General features: G+C 42.6%; 1 protein-coding gene across 7 annotated transcripts in view; it reads right to left on the minus strand.

Annotated features, from left to right (window-relative positions):
- Positions 1-24312, minus strand: part of zfhx3b (zinc finger homeobox 3b) — a 346429-nt gene that overhangs the window by 19400 nt on the left and 302717 nt on the right. For all 7 annotated transcript variants that reach the window (XM_077562960.1, XM_077562961.1, XM_077562959.1 and 4 more), the window contains one exon: positions 7294-7401. In XM_077562960.1, coding sequence (XP_077419086.1) covers positions 7294-7401 — 108 coding nt within the window. The remainder of the gene's footprint in view (positions 1-7293; positions 7402-24312) is intronic.

Consider the following 24312-nt stretch of genomic DNA (forward strand, 5'->3'; position numbering starts at 1 on the left):
TAGTATAGTATAGAGTATGAATCATTTTTGAGTATTCGCAACTTTTGTCAAGTGTGTCGCCCACACAACCACAATCCTTAGCAAACCTCTTCTGACACATCGACAGCGTGGCAGGCACCTTGTTCGAAAGCACAAATGTCACAGCCAAAATGGAGTCAATTTGATGATTATTAATTCATGCGCATTTTCCATAAACCAGAGGCTTTGGTGCTGTTGAGTCCCATAAGTGAATTGGAGGTTGGCACCTTGTCGCACCTCTCACTTGGCTGCAGTGTATTATTTAGGCAGCGGCGCACATTGCATACGTGACTAGAGTCTTTTTGTCCTTTCAAGAGGAACAAGAACGGCTTCCGGACAGAAATCGCGCCGACGGAAGGATCAGAAACGGGTCGTCTGACGTTGAAATCCATCAGGGCAATCACAGCTGCCATCAATCTAGTTTGTGCTCTAATGACAGTACGACTCTGGTGGTAGATGGAGCAGCTGTTCGTTATTTGAAAAGTTGCTTGTTCAACTTTAGTTGAGTTGCTCCACTGTCGCTGATACACTGTCACACTGTGTGTGAATGAGTGTTGTGTCTGATTCAACGTTCTGAACTTTTGAAGAAGCCATACCATAGGACTGAAAAACAGCAATGTGACAATGTCCAAGCTTTATCTTTATTTTACAGCAATTGACCATGTTTAACTCATTTGCTCCCAAAAACGGACACATACATTCTATGTTAAATGTGTTAAAGTGTCCCAAAGACGTATTTATCTATATTTTTTAAATGTTTTGTTTATGCTAGAGCATACAGAAGGCTTTGATGCAGCCACTGAACTGCAGAAAATGGGTGAAGCAATGGTAGTAATTACAAAAACGGCCAGCAGGTGGCAGCAGAGTATAAGAGATCAAGCAGGGCCATGTTGCAAACAAGCTCATTTACCCAGAGTTCTAAACAGATTTGTGAATAATGATGAAACTTAGCTTTATTCTAATGCTAATTGCCGCAAAACGGAAACAGATAGAAAAATACTTTTTCTTCCCTGATGAAAGAAGTGACTCTAATCTTTGTTTTTAATAGGTTTCATGTTTTTATAGCAATAGAACACAATATTCTGTGGGCCTTGCAAAATCAGTCAAAATCCAGTAAAACAGCCGGAAGCAAAGGGGGTTAATTCACTGAAAATGGCTGGGAGTGAATGAGTTAAGTACGTATGAGACCCTAAACTTGGTCCAGACCCGGCCTACAGTCCACCAATTGTAGATACCCGCTCTAAACCTTTCTCGGTCATTAATCCTGAGTCAATACCCACAATGACACAAGCTCTTCTCCTTTCATGATTCCAACAATACCTGAATGTTGCCTTTTCTTTCTACCCGTTTTCTTAATCGTCTTGCCTCTGTCGCTCCCCAGACCATTAAAGGCGTAATTATGGACTGAAAATGGAAAATGGAAAAATACGAAGAACACAGTTTTAAACCTATGAATGAAAATAATTTCCTGTAACATACAGTATAACAGTCAGTTATTTTATTCAAATAAAATGACACACTTAACGGTAAAAGCAAGGGTGACTTGTGCATGACTAAGCGCATGGTCTCACAGTGGGCCAAATGAACATGATGACATGCATAGAAGCTATTAATTAGCAGGATTGTTATTCATCAGGCTAACTGGACAACAGGATGACGTGGCGTTCACCTTTACAGGACACACAACTGGAGCTGGGCCATTAGACAGCCTGCGCTACAACTCGTAAACAGCGAGCTTTCAGGGGCTTGGCTCGCAAACAAGGACAATTTACGGCCTATTATCTTCAAAGACAAAGGGAATTATAATTTGAAGGATGACAAGCATCCAGAGGATGCGTTATGAATATGTAAACATTTTATATTGCTTCGTCTCCTGATTTGTCATCTTACTTTGACTTTAACAGCAATCTCAAACCCGGGCTGCAAAAAATGCCTCGTCTTCATTCGATAGGAAGTCACCACAAGCAGGTAAACAGCTTATATTTGTCTGCTGTTTTATGCAAAACAGAATCTAATATTTGTCTTGTGCCGAGTGAGCACAGACTGCAATGCCTCCGTGGTGTGTCTAGGGGATGCTAATTAGCATGTTCATTATTCTGCCTACAGCTTATGCGTTCCTTCAGAATTACCCTTGGACATGCAAAAACACATGGTGCAGGAACAGGTGCGCCAAGTTGTGCTTGTGAATATAATTTTCACTCACTAGCAACAAACACATTTATACATGAATAATGAATTGACAAGCATGCTAGGAAAAACATTGTCAAGCTAATTGCATGCCAAATAAAAACTTACATTCATTCAAACCCAAAAACGTATAAATCTGTTTTAAATACATTTTATGTTGTTGTTTTTTTATGCTAGAGCATACAAAGGCTTTGATGCACCTTCTGACCTGGAAAGGTCACTTAAAGCAATGGTAGTTATTACAAAAAACGGCCAGTAGGTCGCAGCAGAGTAAAAGAGATCAACCAGGGCCATATTGCAACAAGCTCTTTTTCCCAGTGTTTTCAACAGGTTTGTGAATAATGATAAAACTTAGCTCTATTCTAATGCTAATTTCTACAAAACAGAAACAGATACAAATATACTTTTTTCCCCTAATAAAAGAAGATAATCTAATCTAATCTTTTGGTAGGTTCCAGGTTTTTATAGCAATGGAACACAATATTCTGTGGGCCTTGCAAAATCAGTCAAAATCCAGTAAAACAGCCAGGAGCGAATTGGGTTGCTTCAGTGAAAATGGCTGGGAGTGAATGAGTTAATTATGCCCTAAAGGTATAGAAACAGACATTTTGGTCTGTGTGATCAGCACTGAAGCCACACTTAAAGTTAAAACGTTACAGATGCAGCTTCCACTAAAAACATCAGCATTGGCGCAAGTGCACACATGTGAGTGCCATGTTTTCAGTTAGTGCTGTCATTTGTTGTTGTCTTGTAAAAATGTTGGAGTGCGTTTTGGGCAAGAGACATTTAAAACCCTCCACATGTGGGTGAAATCCAACAATTTTATTTCTCTACCCCCCGTTCTTTTCTCTGTCTCCCAATAATCCAATGCAAGGAACAAGGAATGAAAAATATTCTGCAACAAATCCCTCAGCAGGGTGTCTTCGAGCGTCATCCTGCCTCTCATCTTGATTACGTCCTCATATGTGCGTATTACATATACAACTGCTTTAATGAAGCGACTGTTCTGGTTCTTTTTCTTGTGTAAGATTGCTGTCTCAGCTGGGTACGAGGAGAGCGGCCTTATGGCTATTCCACATATACATATTTCATAGACAGCATTAAAAATGACCTCGTGAATTGCTAACCACGTAAGGTGATTAAACTGCTGCGGCAGCCATTATTACTTTACATCACTGTCTAAAATTTCTGTCTTTGATGGTACCTTGAAATACAAGTGAATCAATTCACGTGTTTTGCTTTGATTTGTGAACAAAATTTTGACGGTGCTGCATGGTGGCAACGACTCACTTGAAAATATGGTGAATGAATCATAAATACAAATAAATCTTATCAAATAAGAGGCATTGAGCTGTTTAATGCCACTCTTAGCTGAAAGTAGGTGAAACAGGTAATTGATTAATTAAAAAATACATTATTTTTGGTGACTCGACTAATCGTTTAGAGACCTTGTTTAATTTGGAATAGTCCAAAATGTTGGAATTTCAACTTTTCAACAGTTAATATTCTAAATGTATGTAGTCCCTCATGAAAGCAGATTGATTATTCTTGTGATCAATCCAAATAAGATGTTTATAAACACTGGTCAGAATTTTTGTTTATTTTCTGGCGTTAGACAAAACCTGTAACTGAATCGTAACTTAAGTTTGTACATTTTCTGAACTGTCAATTTCAAATAATGTCCAGTTTTTGAATAAAGGAATGGCAATTTAAACTTTTTTTTATCCAAGTCTTTGATTAATCAACAAAATAATTGTTAGTTGCATCCCTAAACTATACATAAAACAAAATAAATGTGCATTATGTATTGAAAATAACCACATAACTTTGCCTTAGCGTTAGCTAGCTTAATGCTAACAAAAATACAAAACATCATAGACAGGCTAACGACAAGCATTGGTGTTGTGGTATCATTTAAGTAACAGATATTGGTGGAACAACACACAGTACACGGACCATATATATATATATATATATATATATATATATATATATATACATATATATATACATATATATATATATGTGTGACAACAGCTGCTTGTCAGCCCTCATGTCTTATAGTAAAGCTTATTTTTGACTGACACAGCTGTTAGAGAGGCATTCAATTATAATATGCTTATCATTTGTGACTGTAATACGTACCTCATACAACCACAATAAAAAACAAACATTGTCAAAGGTGTCAGTAAAAAACAATCATTATATTTGTGAAGGCAGATTTTTTTTTTTTTTTACACAACTGACTAGACCTCATTAGACAGTGCAGGCGTACCTAATGAAGTGACCGGTGTGTAATGATCACAGCAACCTGCCATGTGTTTTCTACGTGCGCATTAGATGACGTTTACATGTGTCTGCATGGCGACAACGAGTGCATGAAGGCATCATCTTTGCGATAAACACAACTAAATAATGAAGGCATCTTTCAAAATAAAATGACGCGCAGGAAACTTATGCATTTTACAGCCGCATCTGATGTACTTTTAAATGATTTTAATGAACAGCCAAGAGCCGGAGAACAAGAAAGGGAAAATGAGATTGACAGCGGCTTTGCGCCTTTCTTGTGTGCCGGCGAATGGCGCCTGCGTGACACTGACTGTCATTTGTAAAGGAACAATTGTGCCCTGCTCCGCCAGCTACATGACAATGATGAGAAGGAACACTCCAGTAGTTGTAAGGGTGAACTAAGAAGAAGAAGAAGAAGAAGAAAAAAACACACAGTCGGGTGCCTGAGCACCTTTCAGATAACTAACAGCACGGCTGAGACATTTATTGGCCATATTGTAACCTGCGCAACATCTGTGTGCCGCCTGTGTAAACATCATCAGGCCAAACAAAGCGCTGGTCTGTTTACTGCCGGGCGCGAAATGTGCTTTTCTGCACTTGCTTTCTATGGCCATTGTGTTCATCCGTCACACGCTCCCCAAAAAGTTTCAAGCACAAACAGGGACTCTTGCATTAAAAGTACAGCTGTCTGCCTTTTGCTGACAACACGGCAGCCCAATCTCTCCGCCCACCTTTTTCCCTGACATCAAACACAACCTCAGGCCCGCTCCCCTAATGCACATGCTATTTTTAACTAAGCGTTTCTAATAAGATGCTGGGAAGCTGTAAATTTTTCATATGCAAGCACATATTTCCTTTGTGAAAACACAGAAACACACTTATTTGGTGATTAGCGGCTGACAGAGGGGAGGAAAGGAAGCCAATGTATCAAATTGCATGCCTTTCAAAAAAGGACGAATCCTAATGCGAGCCGTCGTCTTCCTGCGCACACCAGGTACGAGTGAATTATTAATCGGCCGGCTCATTTTAATGCCTTTTAAAGTGCTTTATTTTGATGTGCTAAAACATACTTTTAGCCATATTCAGTCAGGCATGCATATCATTAGTTCTCCCATCAAAGAAGAGTGTCACCCTTTCAAAAGAGCACAAACAACTCAGCCTCATTTAAAATAGAAAGTTCCAATATCAAAGACGCTTTACAAAGAGCGGGCTTCAAACGCTGATGAAGTTTTTCTTTTCTTTTTGTTATTTTCCGGCACTTTATTAAAACACGAAAAAAAGAGGTATGCAAAAAGGTCTGGATTTTTTTCCCAGCTCTTAACCTAACGAGTGTAAATCAAAACATGCTGCAGTCACCAAAAAAAAAAAAAGTGACAAGTGAGAAGGATCCACAAAGGCCTAATCTCGTGTTTAGTGCTACCATGTCAGAACTTTCCTATCTTCAATGCCGCACCTGCTACGACATGATTGATTTTATGACATTGTCAAAAACTAATGTGTTGGATTTTGCGCTCAAATGTTTGGCAATATAACAACCAATAGGAATTAAACAAGACGGACAAATGTTACATTTGTGAGAACAAGGGTCCAGAAAGAGGGCCTGGCTCACAATCCTGGTTCGAGATGATCCCAAAATGTGTTTGATGGGGTTGAGGTCAGGTTCTTTGCATCAAACTGATACCTTACTTTATCGTCCTACATTGCTTTGGGACCTTAAACGTACGTGTGACATAATATCCAGTCAAAACATGCGACGTATTAAACGGTCTTGTCAGCGTTTATTCGCAAAACCTGTTTCCATCGCCAAAATTGACATTTTCCTTTCTTCGATATGCTTCAAAATCCATCCCCTCCAAGCGTAAAAACTATTTTGCGAATTTGAAACAAAATGGGTGGATGGAAACCCAACTAATGAGCGCCACTGCCACCTACTGTGGTGGATGTGCAATTACACTTAATTCTAAAAACATGTTCCCCTTGCCTTCGCGCTGTGCCCAATCATTACAGCAGGACTCCCAAGACTTGTATTTCTGTAGAATTGAATCTTTATGCTCACTGGACAATTGAAGCAAGCCAATGAGAAGCTTGCATAAATTGGGGTGAAATAATTTGCTACCAACTGAGAGATTATTGCCCGTGCATTAATTAACCAACTGATTGTATAATTAATTATTATTTATTAACCAATGATTGAATTATTAATCATTAATGATTGGATAATTAATTAGACAAAATCAGTAATTAATTCAGGTTTTTGCATTTTCTGCACAGTCAATTTGAAATATTGAACCTTTTTTTGAATGTAGAGATTACAACATTCATGGATTAATTGACAAAATAATCAACAGATTAAGTGATTCTTAAAATAATAGCTTATAGCAGCCCTAATTGCGAAAAAGTTACAAAAGTATAAAAATTGTATTTTGATTGTTCAGTGACAACTCAAACAATGAGAAGACAAACTGCTCTGAAGTTCCACTCAAGTCAAGCACAACAAGCCGTGCCACACATAAAACCCTCCCTGATGGGAAACTGTCCAAGTGAAGTGTGATCTTGTGTGTATGTGTGTGTGAGTTTGCGTGAAGGGGGCGGTGCTAAACACACACGTGTTACAACTCGCACCAACAGCACACAAACGAGCTCTCGCGATGTTGTTGAAATATGCTTCAGTTGGACAAAAGGCTTTATTATGTGCGGCACTATTCAGGTGTGGGGTCCCCCCACCCCCCCGTACAACCCCACCCCCCTCCCCTCGCAGCATCCCCCCAGATGTGTGTGTTTGGGAAATATCGGCCTTACCTGTCCCTTTGGTGAGCTCCTTGTCCCCCCCACTTTCTCTGTCTTTGGTTTGGTCCTCCTGGTCTGTGGTGGTCTCACTAGCAGCCTCCACATCCTCACTCAGCTCTCCTGAAGGGGGAGGGAGGACGGCAAATGTAAATCACCAAGCCATCAGAATTGGTGGAGGCACTTAAAGGGACGGCGGCATTTTGTTTCTATAGGAGCCGGCAACAATTACATTTGCTGACACTCGCTTACCAGCCTTGCAAACAAAGAGGACACAATTTTGCTGCCTGCTTCCACTCGTATGCCTCAATTGGAAATATATTCAAAGAGAAAATACTTCTTTTTTTTTTATTTTTTATGAAAGATCAAAATACATTCTGTCCCCAGCTGCTAACATACAATATTGAGGACAAAAAAAAATAATCATAAATATTTAAAACTCCCAGGGATTCAACTCCTTCGCTTTATTTCAACTCAATCCCCTGTAAAAATCTTAAAAGCCTGCGCTCAATACATCAGACCATTTAGCTTGCGTCGAAGTCCAAACAATGGATCTCCAATAATGATGTTTGTAAGTAACACACAAAGGAAAAGATAGCGAAAACAGATAATAAAAAGACCATCAATCATCTTTATTTCCCTCCAGTGCCCCTTCAAAATCCCCTTTGCCTGTAAAGTTTGTTTAAAAGTAGCGGGACGCCGCACGCACGCACGCACACAACCACATTGATCCGGCAACAGTAAACTAGGCCGCGTGGTCAATAGGCCTTATCAGTTATTACGCAAGTCAGCTAATTCTCAGCAAATGTGCTTAAATGCTCTTTGGAAAATGCTTTCATGCTCAGGTCCCGACACTACACGCTATTGACGTATTGACGACGTTACAAGAGCCGGACTGAAATATCCTGTTCAAGTATTCAGCCCCGCGGTCATCACGTGGCCGGCCCGACTTGACTCGCCGCAGCCAAAACCACTTTTATGATGTTTCATTATCACCCACACTCGCTGTTTAAACCCGCGGTGGTCAAACGCTACAAGAGGGGACGACGTCATGAATGCTTTGAGAGACGTAGACAAAAAAAATGTGTCTAGAAGTGTTGCACATAAAGGACAACTCAGAAATGAATATTTACAGGAAATGAAGTGTTAAAACATAAATAGCATATAAAAAAATAGCTCTTAAATCTTCAAGCTCTACAAATAATCTGCTCAACGTGCCAAAGGGACATTTATCGATGTCAGACCACATCCGATAAATCTGCAACCTAAATAGTAAAGTCATATCCTTTTTTTTTCTTTTCAAAACAACAAAACTCAATTGTCATTTAAAAAATGAACCAAAAAAAAGAAAACATGACCCCTGTCAAACATGTTTCTTTTTAAATATAAACACAAAGAATTACAATCAAGAAGAAAATGTGCTGTTTTTAATAGCAATGTCGTAATACTTTCCTGGAAATGTAATAGCGTCTGAAAATGTAAGAAAATTTGTACCTAAAGCGATAAAAAATGTCAAATGTAATGTACAAATTTCACCAATTTAATGAATGTAATGTAATAAAAACATCCTGACTGATATTGTAATAACATATAATAACATTTGTATGATATTGTAATGCCTTATTACATTTTCATGTGTCTTTTTTTTCCTTAAAATTGTTCATGTAAAACTTGACAGATGATGTAATATACGTGTTGATTTTCAGCCCGAAGTTCTACAATTTGAGTTTTGAGAATCCAAGACTTTCATATCACAGCAAAAATTGGAGTGTTAACATCTTGGTGTTAAATGTTTCAGAGTTGATTTCAATCTCCAAAGTGTGTCTTTACCATTGTCTGATTTAAATGGAGATTCATGTTGGAGTTCATTGACAGAGTTGATTTATTTAGTGTTAAACCAACTCTGCAGGGAGTTAATCAAAGTAAGCTCCGCCCACATGATTAGAACTGCCCTGCCGCAAAGACTTCTGGGAAACAATATATATATACTGTATATATATGATGTAATGAAGTATTACACATTATCGGTAAATTTTTTTATTACAATATCAGTCAGGATTTTTTTTTATTACATTCTTGGTGAAATTATTACATTATTGGGTTTTATTACATTTTTAATTGAGTTCAGTGCAAATTATATTACGTATTGAGGAAATGATTCCATTATTAGGTGCTACAGGACTTCACACTAGACTAGAGCGTGTGCCGATGCATGTATTTGTGTGTGCTTTTCTAAGAAACCAGAAGTACAGGAAAACATTGGGAAGTGAACCCAGACATTGGCTAAATAAGAAAAAATTAGAATAAATAAAGTTAGCAAAATGTACACAGCTTCCTGTACTATGCTCTTATTCTGAAATCGCAAACGCACCACTTTCACTAGCGCAAGTGGAAAAAAAATGTCACTTAATCAGAATCATTTGTTACGCACTCGTAGCCACGCCCCCGGAAAACACCACCTTCGTAATGTGCATGACAAATATTTGATTGACGCCTCATAGGTTTCGGCTTCTGTCATTGATTGGTTGGTTTTCACGGGTATGGTGGTTTCCTGTATATCAAACTTAGATAGGGCCAAAGATGCTGTATTTTTTACTAAGTGTTGTTGTTTCTAGTGTATATGTCAATGTGACCCAACCCCCCCATTTCACATAACGCAACGTTCCTGCTCTGTTTGCAAATCTCTCGAGTGCAGCTCATCCGCAGCCGTTGAGGAAGATCTGAAATATTCCTTCACAACAAGACATCCTCACTTTTACCTCAATTAGGATACTGCACTGAGTGCCAAGATTACAAAATAATCCCCAGGTACATTTTTTTTAAGGGCGAGTGGGCTGTACTATTTTTTTTTTAATTTATTTATTCTTTTTTTGTCACAGTGACACTTGTAGTGCGACATTATTATCCACTTTGGACACAGTATGAAGTGTTGATAACTAATATCTATTATTATTGTATTATTATTATTATTATTATTATTATTATTATTAATTCAATTCCGGGAGCAGCATTATGCACATGTTTACAAATGCTTCATCTTCAGTAAAACAAAAGCGATTACAGCCATGCAGACCATAATTAACAAAAGGTCAATAGTGGCCTAAGAGTAAAGACGGCAACAGAACGCAAAAAAAAAACAAAAAAACGTGGCCCTCGAACAAGCCAGACAGCCACACTCAAAGCGATGGCGGCAGGCCATTCCTAACCCAAATTTGGGATATGCAAAGCGCGATAGCCCCAAGGTTGTCTTGTAATTAATTGTCTTCATTAAACGTCCTAATACAAGCAAATGAAGCACTTCCATTAATCCAATCATGCAGGCTGAATAAACTCATGGCTGACACACAGATTACACTCATTTGTTCCAAGCAGACCAGGATCAGATTTGCTCTGCCACTCACTCACTGGGGACAGCCCACAAGTACGCATGCACACACGCACACGCACACGGCAGACATCTAGCAGCTTTCCTTGCTCTTGTGTGTGACGGCGGTGAGTGCAGGGGCTTAATCAGGCCCATAGGTGTCACTCTTTACAAGCCGGGGGAACTCACACACACTAATGAGGTGCACAGGGGGGGAGGGGGGATAAGGGGAGGGAAGAAAAAGACAGCAGAAATGTTTGGAGATGACAAAAGCAGATGCTATGCAAAGGATGTCCGGTGAAGATGAGACTGAAAAAAAAAATATTACCTTCATGATGAGCGGGAACAGCCTCGGTTTCCCCCACCCACCCTCACACGCACACACACACGCGCGCACGCACACACGAGCAGTGATTACACTGACGCTAATCAGACTGACAAGCACAAACGTCCCTAATAAATAATTGATGGTAAGCACTGCACTTTCCACTATTCCTCCTTCACAGACTGTGCAGAAGACGAGCAGCAAGTAATAATCGTCAGTGGGAATATCTTGGACGAGGTCAGGCTCCGCCCACCCTGCTGTGGGCCTCGGCAGAGACGTGCGCTCCTACCTGGGAAGGGCTGTGGCGCTTCCCCAAAAACACACACTCGTCTCGTGCGATCACCGAGGCTGCAATCATTTGAAGCAGGTGGCACCGAACCTGCTGCCGAACTCACAGGTGAGCTTTATCCAGACTGCCACAGCTTCCTTTTTTTTTTTTTTTTACCACCGCACCACTGGATAAAAAGCGATCTTATTTCACAGTTCATAGACCCTCTCGCTCCCCCTTTTATGCCCCCCCCCCAACCCCCCACCCACCCCTTCAAATCTCTCCATGACGCCTTGCACCCCTTTCCTAGTATCAAAGTTGTCCTGACTCCGGACTGGAGGGTGCAAAATGGAAGTGACAGGAGGGGCAGGGCAGGACAATGAGACACAGGAGGCATGCTGGGGGCTTTCATGCATTGTCCTCATATCAGCACCTCCGCACCACACATATGCAACATGAGCACCCCGCCCAACACAGTCGCGTACAAACAGAAGGTCACCCCCTCTGATACACACTGCCAAGCTGTTCAGGTTGGCCATAAACTCGCCATTTATGGGAAATAAATCACAAAATGGCCATTTTACGATCAGGAACTATACAAATTTGAAATGAGAAGAAAAGATAATTGTTATTAAGTTCATGCAATTTTAAGAAAAAAAAATTGGGATATATAGGTCCTTCTTTCCAATTATTTGTCATTGTTTTGTTTTTCTTAATCTTATGTGTCAAAAGTACTAGTGGTAGCAGTACTTGGTATCATATTGGACTACTCAAGAGTTGAGTAATCGTATCAGTCTGCAGAAAAGTGGCATCAAACATCTCTACTTAAAACAATGAATATATGAATTACAGACAGAACAGTTGACTGTTTTATATTACATTGTCCTTTTGTAATTTTTAAACTACAACACAGAGAAAAATCGGTAAAAATCGGCCGATTTTTTTGCTGATTTTGATCGATCTGAAGAAAAGTTAGATCATACATCCCTATTTAAAACCAGAACTATATGAATTATAGGAAGCACATTTGGCTGTTTCACAATACTTTGTCCTATTGTATTTTTAAACTACAACAGAGAGAAAAATCGGCAAAAAATTGGTTGATATTCTGTTGATTTTGTATCGATCTAAAAGTTGTTTTGCACATTCCTATTTAAAACAATAAATATTTGAATTATAGGCAGCACATTTGACTGTTTTACAATACTTTGTCCTATTGTATTTTTAAATTACAACACAGAGAAAAATCGGCACAAAATCGGCCGATTTTCTGGTGTTTTTGTATCCATTTGGAAAAAAACGTATTGCACAACCCCATTTAAAACAATAAATATATGAATTATAGGCAGAACATTTGACCGTTTCACAATACTTTGGACTTTTGTATTTGTTTTGGCCAATTTTTTTTGCTGATTTTTTGGAGCAGGGAATGCTTGAATGTCATATTTGTCTTATGTTGTAATGTTTTCTCTCTGTTACCATTAAACAAATGCTAGAGGATGAAGTATTTCCAAACTCAAAAGAACTATGATCGACCAATTAAATCAACAGGCCCTAGTTCAAATGTGCAGAGAAGCTTACATAGTGGCCAAATGTATTGTAATGACTCAGCTCTTAAACAGCAAATTGGAACGTCCTTTGTCATGTCAACAGATTATTTTCGGACAGCTATGTGGGGACAGTTTGGGGAAGGCCCTTTTTCTGCACCCACGGGGAGGAGTTTGCTGTGGAAGAACCTGACAGACATGACCTAGACTGATCCAGATCTGAGATGTTGAGTCAGGACACGCGTCACAGACGCCAGCCAGCATATTGTAGAACATCTTGCCAGACACATTCATATTTCCTCCTGTAGGTGTCCCCCAATATGTTTGGCTACATGATGCAAAATGTGGAATGTTACAGGAAAAACATGTCAAATTTGTGGATACTCGTCACTGGCTGTCTCCCACACATTTTCACAGAAAGGAAAGAAGCTACCTCAGCGCTGCTGCTCAATGTAACGTGTTAGATTCCTGACCTGTCTATTGAGGGGGGGGGGCACGACGCAGGCACGCACGCACGCAGGCAGGCATCTCCCTCTCGCCGCTGGCCCTGCTGTGACCTCAGGATCTAAATGTGAATGAATACTTTGTGTCTCCATGGGGCCGAGGGCGAGCGCCGAGGAGGGAGGGAGGAGCCTTGCAAGATGGAGGAGGGGGACGAGGTTTAGGGCAGCTAATAACTAAAACAACTTTAAAGGGCAAGTTAATCACAAACAGCAGCCGTAGCTCACACCGCCAACCCAAGCCCCCCAGCATGCCCCCCTGCATGCCCCCTCTGCTCATCACACATGAGCCCCACAGGTCTTCGACTCAAAGCTCATCATCTTCATCCCCCTTATCTATACATCCAATTTTGAGCGACTATATGAATGAATGAATGGATAGAAATATCATTAATCCCTTGAAGCCCCAGCACAAAAAAACAGGTCATGTGTTTTATAATAAGAGAAAATGGCACTCTCTAATATTGTGTTTTATAAAAAAAAAAAAAAAACAGTAATAACATAGTAATAACAATTAAATAGAATGTACACAATTAAACAGTTTGTGCCTGGTGACAAATTTGTTGTAGCTCATTTCAGTGTGTGTGACTTAGCCACCGGGTGGCAGGACAATACAGTCATGCAGACACAAAGAAGAAGAGTTTCACAACTACTGTAAGTGACTCAGTAAGCTGCACTTATACTACTTCACGGATTGATGAACGAATATGTGACTGAGTCTTCTTAGATTGTGTGTCTGTATGTGTTGATGCACCTTAAAGGGTTGTGTAACTACTCATGAGCCCCTCTATGGTGTTTCCCATTGTGCGTTAGCATTAGGCTAGCAGACATGCATTTTTTTTTTCATTGTAGAGCTTTGTTGGAAATGTTTTTGAGTAAGAATTGTACAACACAACATATTTCCATTTCATTTTTCTTTTTCGTGTGCGCCAATACAAATGAATACATTTACATGACTCAGTACATTAATTCACCCTAATAAGTGTACAGTACATCGTAAACAGCAAGCTAGCAGACTTTAAGGCAAAGTGGTTGTTTTCATCTCACAACTTGTAATTCTCCTCGTGTTATGCCTATTTTAACAATAAATGTGAACTAGGAATTAGAAAATGCAGCTGGATGACCCTTTTTTTCCAACATTGCTGACTTTAGAGATCATACGTCTCAAGGCAAGCTAAATTAAATTTAATTCTATTTGAAATTAAATATTTAAGACAAGAGTCATTTGTTAAATTATTATTATTATTATTATTATTATTATTATTAACAACAAAAGTTTAAGACTTTTGAAAGCTTGATGTAAGACGATTTAAGACATTTTATGATTGAAGACTTTTGAGATTTCAGATTTGAGACAAATTACAACAATAAAAGTTAAAAACTTTTGAAAGCTTGATGTAGCACGATTTAAGACAATGTATGATTCAAGACAATTTAAGACATTTAATGATTTAAGACATTTTAGTGCCAATTAAGGGATTCACTGCTTTTTTAAAATGACTATCAAACTGCTGCTCGTTTGTGAAGCGACTTGAGTTTGCTGCCACCATAAAATGCTTGAATCTCAAATTTTTGCAACAAAAAAAAATCAAAAGAAAATTCATCTCAACAACGGTTCGTATGTTGAAAAAGTCGGCTCCGTTGCATCTCAAGGCACAGCTTTAGCAACGGGCAAGATGAATTTGATATTTTCCCCTAAAGTGGTGTGTCTCTCATGGGAAATATCGCTAATTAGAAATAGTTCACCATAATGGCATGTTTAGATACATTACCCCACCACCCAAAAAAAGAAAAAAAAAGAAAGAAAGAAAAAGTGAGTGGCGCTCTACTTGTCTTTGTGTTGAGTGATGAAGGAGAGAAGGATCTAGGTTAATGTGGCTGCCCAGGGATTGAGCATTCAGGGACTGCTCACTCTTCTGCCCCACCACACACACTCCATACACACACACACACACAAACACACACTGAGAATTCCTTGAACGTCCGCTCACTAACAAATCGGATGTCCACAAAGGGGGATGCTGGCTGTACTTTTGCCTGCTGTAAGATGTGCGACTAAAAGCCTGCATGGGGGCAAAAGCATGACTGGCCGCTGCTCTTCCATCTACTGTGCCCGAGGGACAATGTCCCGCACAAAGGGTCATTCCGGCTGGGTGCCGCCCCTCCCGTGCATGTTTGCGCTCGTTCTCTTCTGCCTCCTCTTAAATCACCCTCCTTTTATGAATGCATCTTTTTTTTTTTTTTTCCTCCCCGTTCACACTACAATGCTTTCACCTATTTGCAGTTATTCAATAGGACCTTACAGAATTGAAGTATGTGTGTGAAGGGGGGGTGGGGGGGTGAAGGGGTGTCTGGGAAAAGAAAAAAAAAGACGCTGTCATGAAGGGCAATCACATCAAGTCTGAAATATTCACCAGTGGCTTGGAAAATGCGATGGTACAGTTATGACAGGCGAACAGGCCACCCCCCCCCCCCCACACACACACACACACGCCCCCGCCCTCCCCCATTCAGCACGGTGGACACTCTGAATATGTATAGCCCGGAAAATGTATTGATTTTTCATTTGGCAACAACTAAAAAAAAAAAAAAAAAAAAAAAAAGGACACACTCATGCACAAAAATCAGCTAACCTGAAACTGTCACAACTCTTTTGTTCATATCTCATCTCTCCTGATGTTTGGCTTTTGCCACAAACTCTCTTTAATTACCAGGTACAGCCCGCCCGCTTCAGAGCCTCCCCTCCGCTGAGACGCAGCCACATACAGCCTGCTGGGCTTAACAAGACAGCCCACATCTATTATATATGACATACACCCAGCAGCTTTTGTCTCATATCTGACTAATAAGCACGCCCGATAAGAGTATACCTACTGTTTGTTTTGCTATTATACAAAAGGTATACCTGCTTACGCGGGAGGAAAATTTGACAATTAAAAGTGCAGACTGCTGCGAGGAAAGAAACACTTTTAATTTTCTCTGCTGTGTTCATTTTGGAAGAGGCAAACAATTAGATTAAATTACTTTAATAATCGATTAATCTGACAAAAAAAAAAACTTTTCCAAAAGAGGAAATTATTTCAATGCATTTTATTGACATAAATGACAACATAAATGGTTTACATTTTGGTTACAATTAATTAAACAATTAATCGATTATCATCAAAATAGTTGCCGAAAAATTGTCCGTAAGTGTGAATGTGAGCATGAATAGTTTGTCTAAAAGTGTGCCATGATTGTCAGGCAACCATTTCAGGATGTAACCTGCCTCTTGTCTGACGTCAGCTGCGATAGGCTGCAGCACACCCGCGACCCTAATGAAATTAGGGGTACAGAAAATGAATAGATGGACGACAGCGATGACGAAAATAATAACGACAACAACATAATAACTAAACAAAGTGCAATTTCTGCAGAAATTGCATGAGAATGCTCAAAAGCTTAATGCTATTAGATGAAAGCTAAGATTCGAATGCATGTGCTTATGAAGTAAATTGAGAGCTAAATTATGTGAAAATTATTATTTTTTTAATCGTAGTTAAATACAAAATGATTAAAAAGAAAGTTTGAACTGCAAGCTGTCTAAAGTGAGATTTATTCATTTCAGAGAAATTATAGTCAGTTGGTATCAAACCATCGAATGTACTAAAATGTGGTCCAAGCGGGGTTTGAAACCAGGTTCTCCGTGCTGAGAGGCAATTGCTCTAAGGACTGACCTAACGTGACTTGAAAATCTTAAAATCATTTCCCGAAATTGATTTTTAGTTGGTATACATGCATATCACTTAGCATAATTGCCATGGATATATTTGTAATATACAGTCGAAGGTGGGATTCAAACTTGCAACCTCCTGGTTACTGTACAAGGCAATTTACAAGCTGCGCCACCGAGCAGTATCAGACGCCAAGCAATGATGATCAATTGTATGTATGGAAGTGGGCGTGGAAAGTTGGACTTAGAAAAAGTTCAATATCAGTCCCATTGAAAATGAATGGGGAAAAGTTGGTATTTAACGATAAATTGTGCGAATACTGTAAGTAATGTGGAATCAGACGATATATACCCCGGGGGGCATGCGGAAGGAACGGTGTAAATCAAAAGTATTATGTGGGAGTTGTTTCACTGCAAAAAAAGGTGTGGAGAATGGAAATCAGCATTCCCATAATAATGATAATTCTCTCTTTTGGCGGAATGAGCATTTTCAGTTGAAGCTGCCTTTCTCAAACATTCCTACTTAACGAACGCCGCCCATCGATCTTGCCGCCAACAGACGCAAACGTGTTCGTGTGTGTCCATTAACAGGTGCTTATCTGTTTATCTCCACTTTTAGGCACTGCAGACCAATAGAGTGGACGGCGCTGACTGAAAAAGATCTCCGCCTGTCGATTTATTGAATGTGCCATTTGCATATCTTTGTAGTACATCCATCTGCCCGTGGACTGTTGTGTGGAGGTATTAGCGGGGGGGAAATCAATGTTGCCATGGCCGGGTGTATGTAAGCGCCCAAGCCGGCGCGTGTTATGTGTCCGTCTAGCAGCTCTCGCGCGGAGCTTATTAGCATACTGGGCCTTTCATTCAGTGTTTGTAAAGTCAAAAGTAAACACACAAGTTTCTTAGTATGCCCGTTTATGGTGGACTGCTGTGGTCATCCCGCCCGCCTGATCCACAGCCGTGGGCCTGACGGGCTGTTTATTTATGAGAGCGCAGGCTGAGATAAAAGAGACTCGGCTGAGTTATGAATATCAATTTTGCTAATCAATTTAATTTCAAATATAGGGCGTCATTGATGTGTGTTTGCTCTCCGAACTTTAACAACTTGCGAAGTTGATACGAGTGGAGGAGAAGTGGAGGATGGGAATTCAACTTTTTACCTTAGCCAGAGAGAATTTTTACCGCTGTTTGTTTATTAAAAGGTAAAACGAGAAGGAATAATTGCAGCTGCGGTACTACAGGGGGTATTATTAGGGCTGCACTGAAAAGAACAAAAATACCAGAGGAAAGAAAAAATAAGTAAAGCTATGAGAATTAAGTCATAATATCACAAGCAAAAATCTATTTATTTATTTATACTGAACATAAAATTAGCACTTTTGTACAGTGGTGCCTTGAGATATGAGTGATATATAAAATCATCTTTCCCCGTTGAAATGAATGCAATTCTAATTAATCCATTCCAGCCTCACCTCTCCTCACAAAGAAAGTTTGTAATACGTTTTTGGTTACAAAAAAAGCATATATATATATATATATATATATATATATATATATATATATATACACACACAGAAATACACATCTATAAAAAAAAACTTTAAAAAAAACTTATATAATAGAATTTCAATGATTAAACTTTTTTTGTTGCGCCCTCTTGTGTCTCATTCTATACAGAGGACAAAGAATATATGCCCCTGAGAATTGTTATATATTCCATGCGTCACTATATGTGTTTAAATATCAGGGTTGGCCAATCCAGGCCGAAAAAGCGAAAAACCCCGCCACAGATTGTCTTTAGCCACAGATGCTTCTACTCAAACGGCAGGTAAACGAGCTTGTCTCCACCTGTTAAGTAGAAGCACCTGTGGCTAAAGACAAACTGTTTCAGGGTTTTACTTTGTGCATCCGGATTCCCCAACCCTGTTAAATATCCATGGCTTAAAGGGTTATAAGATAGCAACACCGATGCTATTCATTAGCTAGTCTAGGACGTTTCCCATTATATGTTAGCATCAAGTTAGCTAACCAGAAAGCAACATTCACAATTCACCTTGTTTAATTTGTAAACGTCAACTGGGAAAGCCCGAAGCCTTCTTTGTAAAGAGTTGTTTACTGTCTGCCAAAACTGTTGTGACGTTTTAGCTCGCATGTCAAAGCAAAAAAATCCTCCAGGAGTCTGCCCGTATTTCGAAAAACTAATTAGTGGACAGCAAGACAGCACTGTAGGATAAAAGTGCAGAGGTAGCATTTTTTTTTGAGAAAAACTGTAGGCATATACAGGAAATGTGTGTCTACGAAGGCGTACAGTTTAACGTTCCCAATTAGGATTGTTTGGCCTTGGTGGAGGTCTGCGCTGTATTCATTACATCGCACAGGGGGGCATATAATGGATATATGGTACATTTTTCTCCAGGAGAATGGAGTGGCTAAACCGGGCAACCTTTCTTCTAACAAGCACCCTTGCTGGTTGCTCATAGCTAATTGCTAAAGAAATCCAATGATTACACTGCACAGGCACTTAAACCATCCACGAGAGTGCTCGCACTTATGGAAAAAAGCTCTCCCTACCTCCATCTATTCCTAATACAAATCAAACACGGGGGGCTTTCGTTCACCATTTGTCTTTCTATCGGTTCCTCTTTGCATAGCCCATCCATTACTTTCACATGAAATATGAAAAGGCAATATCCTCTCTGTGTTTGTACTGAAGCGTAATGCGATTGTGTTGTCATTTATAAGAAATAATCGCAAACCTCTCTTTCATTTTCCAGTTCAAATAACCATGAAAAATTAGCCTTCAATGTCAGGGAGGACAACAAAGGGATGCACACAGACGATTGCTTCACCACCGCGCTTGACATTTCTCCTTAATAGGAAACCGGCTGGTTGTTCCTATCTTGCCTTTTCAATCTAACCTTTTTTTTCTTTTTTTTTACCCAATTAAAAAGCTCTGTACTCAGATCTTTGTAAATGTTTCCTTCATTCTTTATTCATCGTGGAGGGTCTGGAGGTTAGGAAGGATATGGAGTAGATTACAATACTCTGGCCCCGCTCATTAGCACCCTTGCCGCAGTCCGCTAATGGCCACTGTCGGAGGGAGACGTCACCAGACGAGCGCTACGGGCCCTCGGTCGCTGTGACTACCGTCCGGCAGCCTGACGGATAAATAATTCAAAAGCTATCAGACGCCCCGGTAGCGGGGGGAGAAGCCCCCCAAAAAACACACATTGAAGAGCTAGCTTGCGCAGGACGCGCTGAGGAGCTAGCTTGCGCGGGCCACCCTCGCTGATTGGCATTTAGTCCTCACACGTGATGTACAGCCAGATTTCAGGACACACAATTAGACTTGGTAGTAGCGAGAGGATGCTTTTTATTGGCAGACATCTTTAGTTTTAGTGTGCGCAGCAAAGTAATGATAATTGCTAAGTGTGCTTCTGCCATTAAAGGCTTAAAAGGCTGGTTGTTTCCCACTGTAATTATGTACGAAATGATCAACTTTGCAGTGCAATTAGGTGATGTAATTATGTTTTTGGCCAAAGTATGGAGAGAATGAAAACAACCAAATATCACTGTAAGATAGTTTATGTCTTTTAAAGTGGTAAGTCAAAATCTTTTTTACATCTTGTCACTGCCGCTGACAGTTTTGATTCACACACAGATCATTTAACACAGTCTCTAACTTCGTCCGTCCGTCCGTCCGTCCGTCTTCTTCCGCTTATCCGGGGTCGGGTCGCGGGGGCAGCAGCTTTAGCAGGGAAGCCCAGACTTCCCTCTCCCCAGCCACTTCAGCCAGCTCATCCGACGGGACCCCAAGGCGTTCCCAGGACAGCCGATAGACATAGTCTCTCCAGCGTGTCCTGGGTCGTCCCCGGGGCCTCCTGCCGGTAGGACATGCCCGGAACACCTCCCCAGGGAGGCGTCCAGGAGGCATCCGAACCAGATGCCCGAGCCACCTCAACTGATTCCTCTCAACGTGGAGGAGCAGCGACTCGACGCTGAGTCCCTCTCGGATGACCGAGCTTCTCACCCTATCTCTAAGGGAGAGCCCGGCTACCCTGCGGAGGAAACTCATTTCGGCCGCTTGTATCCGGGATCTTGTTCTTTCGGTCACGACCCACAGCTCGTGACCATAGGTGAGGGTAGGAACGTAGATCGACCGGTAAATCGAGAGCTTCGCCTTTCGGCTCAGCTCCTTCTTCACCACAACGGACCGATACAGCGTCCGCATCACTGCAGACGCTGCACCGATCCGCCTGTCGACCTCCCGCTCTAACCTACCCTCACTCGTGAACAAGACCCCAAGATACTTGAACTCCTCCACTTGGGGCAGGACCTCCTCCCCGACCCGGAGAGGGCACTCCACCCTTTTCCGACTGAGGACCATGGTCTCGGATTTGGAGGTGCTGATCCTCATCCCAACCGCTTCACACTCGGCTGCGAACCGCTCCAGCGAGAGCTGGAGGTCACGGCTTGAAGAAGCCAACAGCACCACATCATCTGCAAAAAGCAGAGATGCAATGCTGAGGCCACCAAACCGGACCCCCTCAACGCCTCGGCTACGCCTAGAAATTCTGTCCATAAAAGTTATGAACAGAATCGGTGACAAAGGGCAACCTTGGCGGAGTCCAACCCTCACCGGAAACAAATTCGACTTACTGCCGGCAATGCGGACCAGACTCTGACATCGGTCGTACAGGGACCGAATGGCCCGTATCAGGGGGCTCGGTAACCCATACTCCCGAAGCACCCCCCACAGAACTCCCCGAGGTACACGGTCAAACGCCTTCTCCAAGTCCACAAAGCACATGTGGACTGGTTGGGCGAATTCCCACGCACCCTCGAGGATCCTGCTGAGGGTGTAGAGCTGGTCCACTGTTCCACGGCCGGGACGAAAACCACACTGCTCCTCCTGGATCCGAGATTCGACCTCCCGACGGACCCTCCTCTCCAGCACCCCTGAATAGACCTTACCTGGGAGGCTGAGGAGTGTGATCCCTCTAAAGTTGGAACACACCCTCCGGTCCCCCTTCTTAAAAAGGGGAACCACCACCCCGGTCTGCCAATCCAGAGGCACCGTCCCCGATGTCCACGCGATGCTGCAGAGACGTGTCAACCACGACAGCCCCACAACATCCAGAGCCTTCAGGAACTCCGGGCGGATCTCATCCACCCCCGAGGCCCTGCCACCGAGAAGCTTTCCAACCACCTCGGCGACTTCGACCCCAGAGATAGGGGAGCCCACTTCAGAGTCCCCAGACCCTGCTTCCTCAAAGGAAGGCGTGTTGGTGGAATTGAGGAGGTCTTCGAAGTACTCTCCCCACCGGTTCACGACGTCCCGAGTCGAGGTCAACAGCACTCCGTCTCCACTATACACAGTGTTAACGGTGCACTGCTTTCCTCTCCTGAGACGCCGGATGGTGGACCAGAATTTCCTCGAAGCCGTCCGGAAGTCGTTTTCCATGGCCTCACCGAACTCCTCCCATGCCCGAGTTTTTGCCTCAGCGACCGCCAAAGCCGCATTCCGCTTGGCCAGCCGGTACCCGTCAGCAGCCTCCGGAGTCCCACAGGCCAAAAAGGCCCGATAGGACTCCTTCTTCAGCTTGACGGCATCCCTTACCGCTGGTGTCCACCAGCGGGTTCGAGGATTGCCGCCACGACAGGCACCAACCACCTTACGGCCACAGCTCCGATCGGCCGCCTCAACAATTGAAGCGCGGAACATGGTCCACTCGGACTCAATGTCCCCCGCCTCCCCCGGGACAATGGAGAAGCTCTGCCGGAGATGGGCGTTGAAACTCTTTCTGACAGGGGATTCTGCCAGACGTTCCCAGCAGACCCTCACAGTACGTTTGGGCCTGCCTGGTCGGACCGGCATCTTACCCCGCCATCGGAGCCAACACACCACCAGGTGGTGATCAGTTGACAGCTCCGCCCCTCTCTTAACCCGAGTGTCCAACACATACGGCCGCAAGTCCGATGACACGACTACAAAGTCGATCATCGAACTACGGCCTAGGGTGTCCTGGTGCCAGGTGCACATATGGACACTCTTGTGCTTGAACATGGTGTTCGTTATGGACAGTCCGTGGCGAGCACAGAAGTCCAGTAACAAAACACCACTCGGGTTTCGATCGGGGGGGCCATTCCTCCCAATCACGCCCCTCCAGGTCTCACTGTCATTACCCACGTGAGCGTTGAAGTCCCCCAGTAGAACGAGGGAGTCTCCAGGGGGTGCGCTCTCCAGCACACCCTCCAAGGACTCCAGAAAGGGTGGGTACTCTGAGCTGCTGTTCGGTGCATAAGCACAAACAACAGTCATGACCCGTCCCCCCACCCGAAGGCGGAGGGAGGCTACCCTCTCATTCACCGGGGTAAACCCCAACGTACAGGCGGCTAGCTGGGGGGCAATGAGTATGCCCACACCTGCTCTGCGCCTCTCACCGTGGGCAACTCCAGAGTGGAAGAGGGTCCAGCCCCTCTCGAGAGGATTGGTACCAGAACCCAAGCCGTGTGTGGAGGTGAGTCCGACTATATCTAGTCGGAACTTCTCAGCCTCGCACACCAGTTCGAGCTCCTTCCCTGTCAGAGAGGTGACATTCCATGTCCCCAGAGCTAGCTTCAGTAGCCGGGGGTCAGACCGCCAAGGCCCCCGCCTTTGGCTGCCACCCAACTCACTGCGCACCCGACCCCTTTGGCCCCTTCCACCGGTGGTGAGCCCATGGGAAGGGGGACCCACGTTGCCTTTTCGGGCTGTGCCCGGCCGGTCCCCATGGGTATAGGCCCGGCCACCAGACGCTCGCCTTCGAGCCCCACCTCCAGGCCTAGCTCCAGAGGGGGGCCCCGGTGACCCGCGTCCGGGCAAGGGAAACGAAAATCCAATGTTTGTACTCATCATTGGGGTCGTTTGAGCCATGCTTTGTCTGGTCCCTCACCTAGGACCTGTTTGCCTTGGGTGGCCCTACCAGGGGCATGAAGCCCCGGACAACATAGCTCCCAGGCTCATTGGGACACGCAAACCCCTCCACCACGATAAGGTGATGACTCACGGAGGGGAGTCAAGTCTCTAACTTGGGTTCGATTTAATCCAGGGGTTCAGGTTCGATGGAGGTCAAGACACACGCCTGACTCATATGATTTGTAATGATACGCCTCGCTTGGCCGTCATTGGCTGCGTCACGCTACATTGCTTGACCAATCTGTGCTGCAGGGAATTTGGTACGCTCCGTAGCCGAATTGTGACTGTTATGATGGTACGTTGTGTGATTTTTGTTCTTATTGTATCTTTGTTGAGAAAAAAAAAAAGAACGTGGTCAGA

Source organism: Vanacampus margaritifer, chromosome 4, assembly GCF_051991255.1.
Source record: "Vanacampus margaritifer isolate UIUO_Vmar chromosome 4, RoL_Vmar_1.0, whole genome shotgun sequence".
Taxonomy (NCBI): Eukaryota; Metazoa; Chordata; class Actinopteri; order Syngnathiformes; family Syngnathidae; genus Vanacampus; species Vanacampus margaritifer.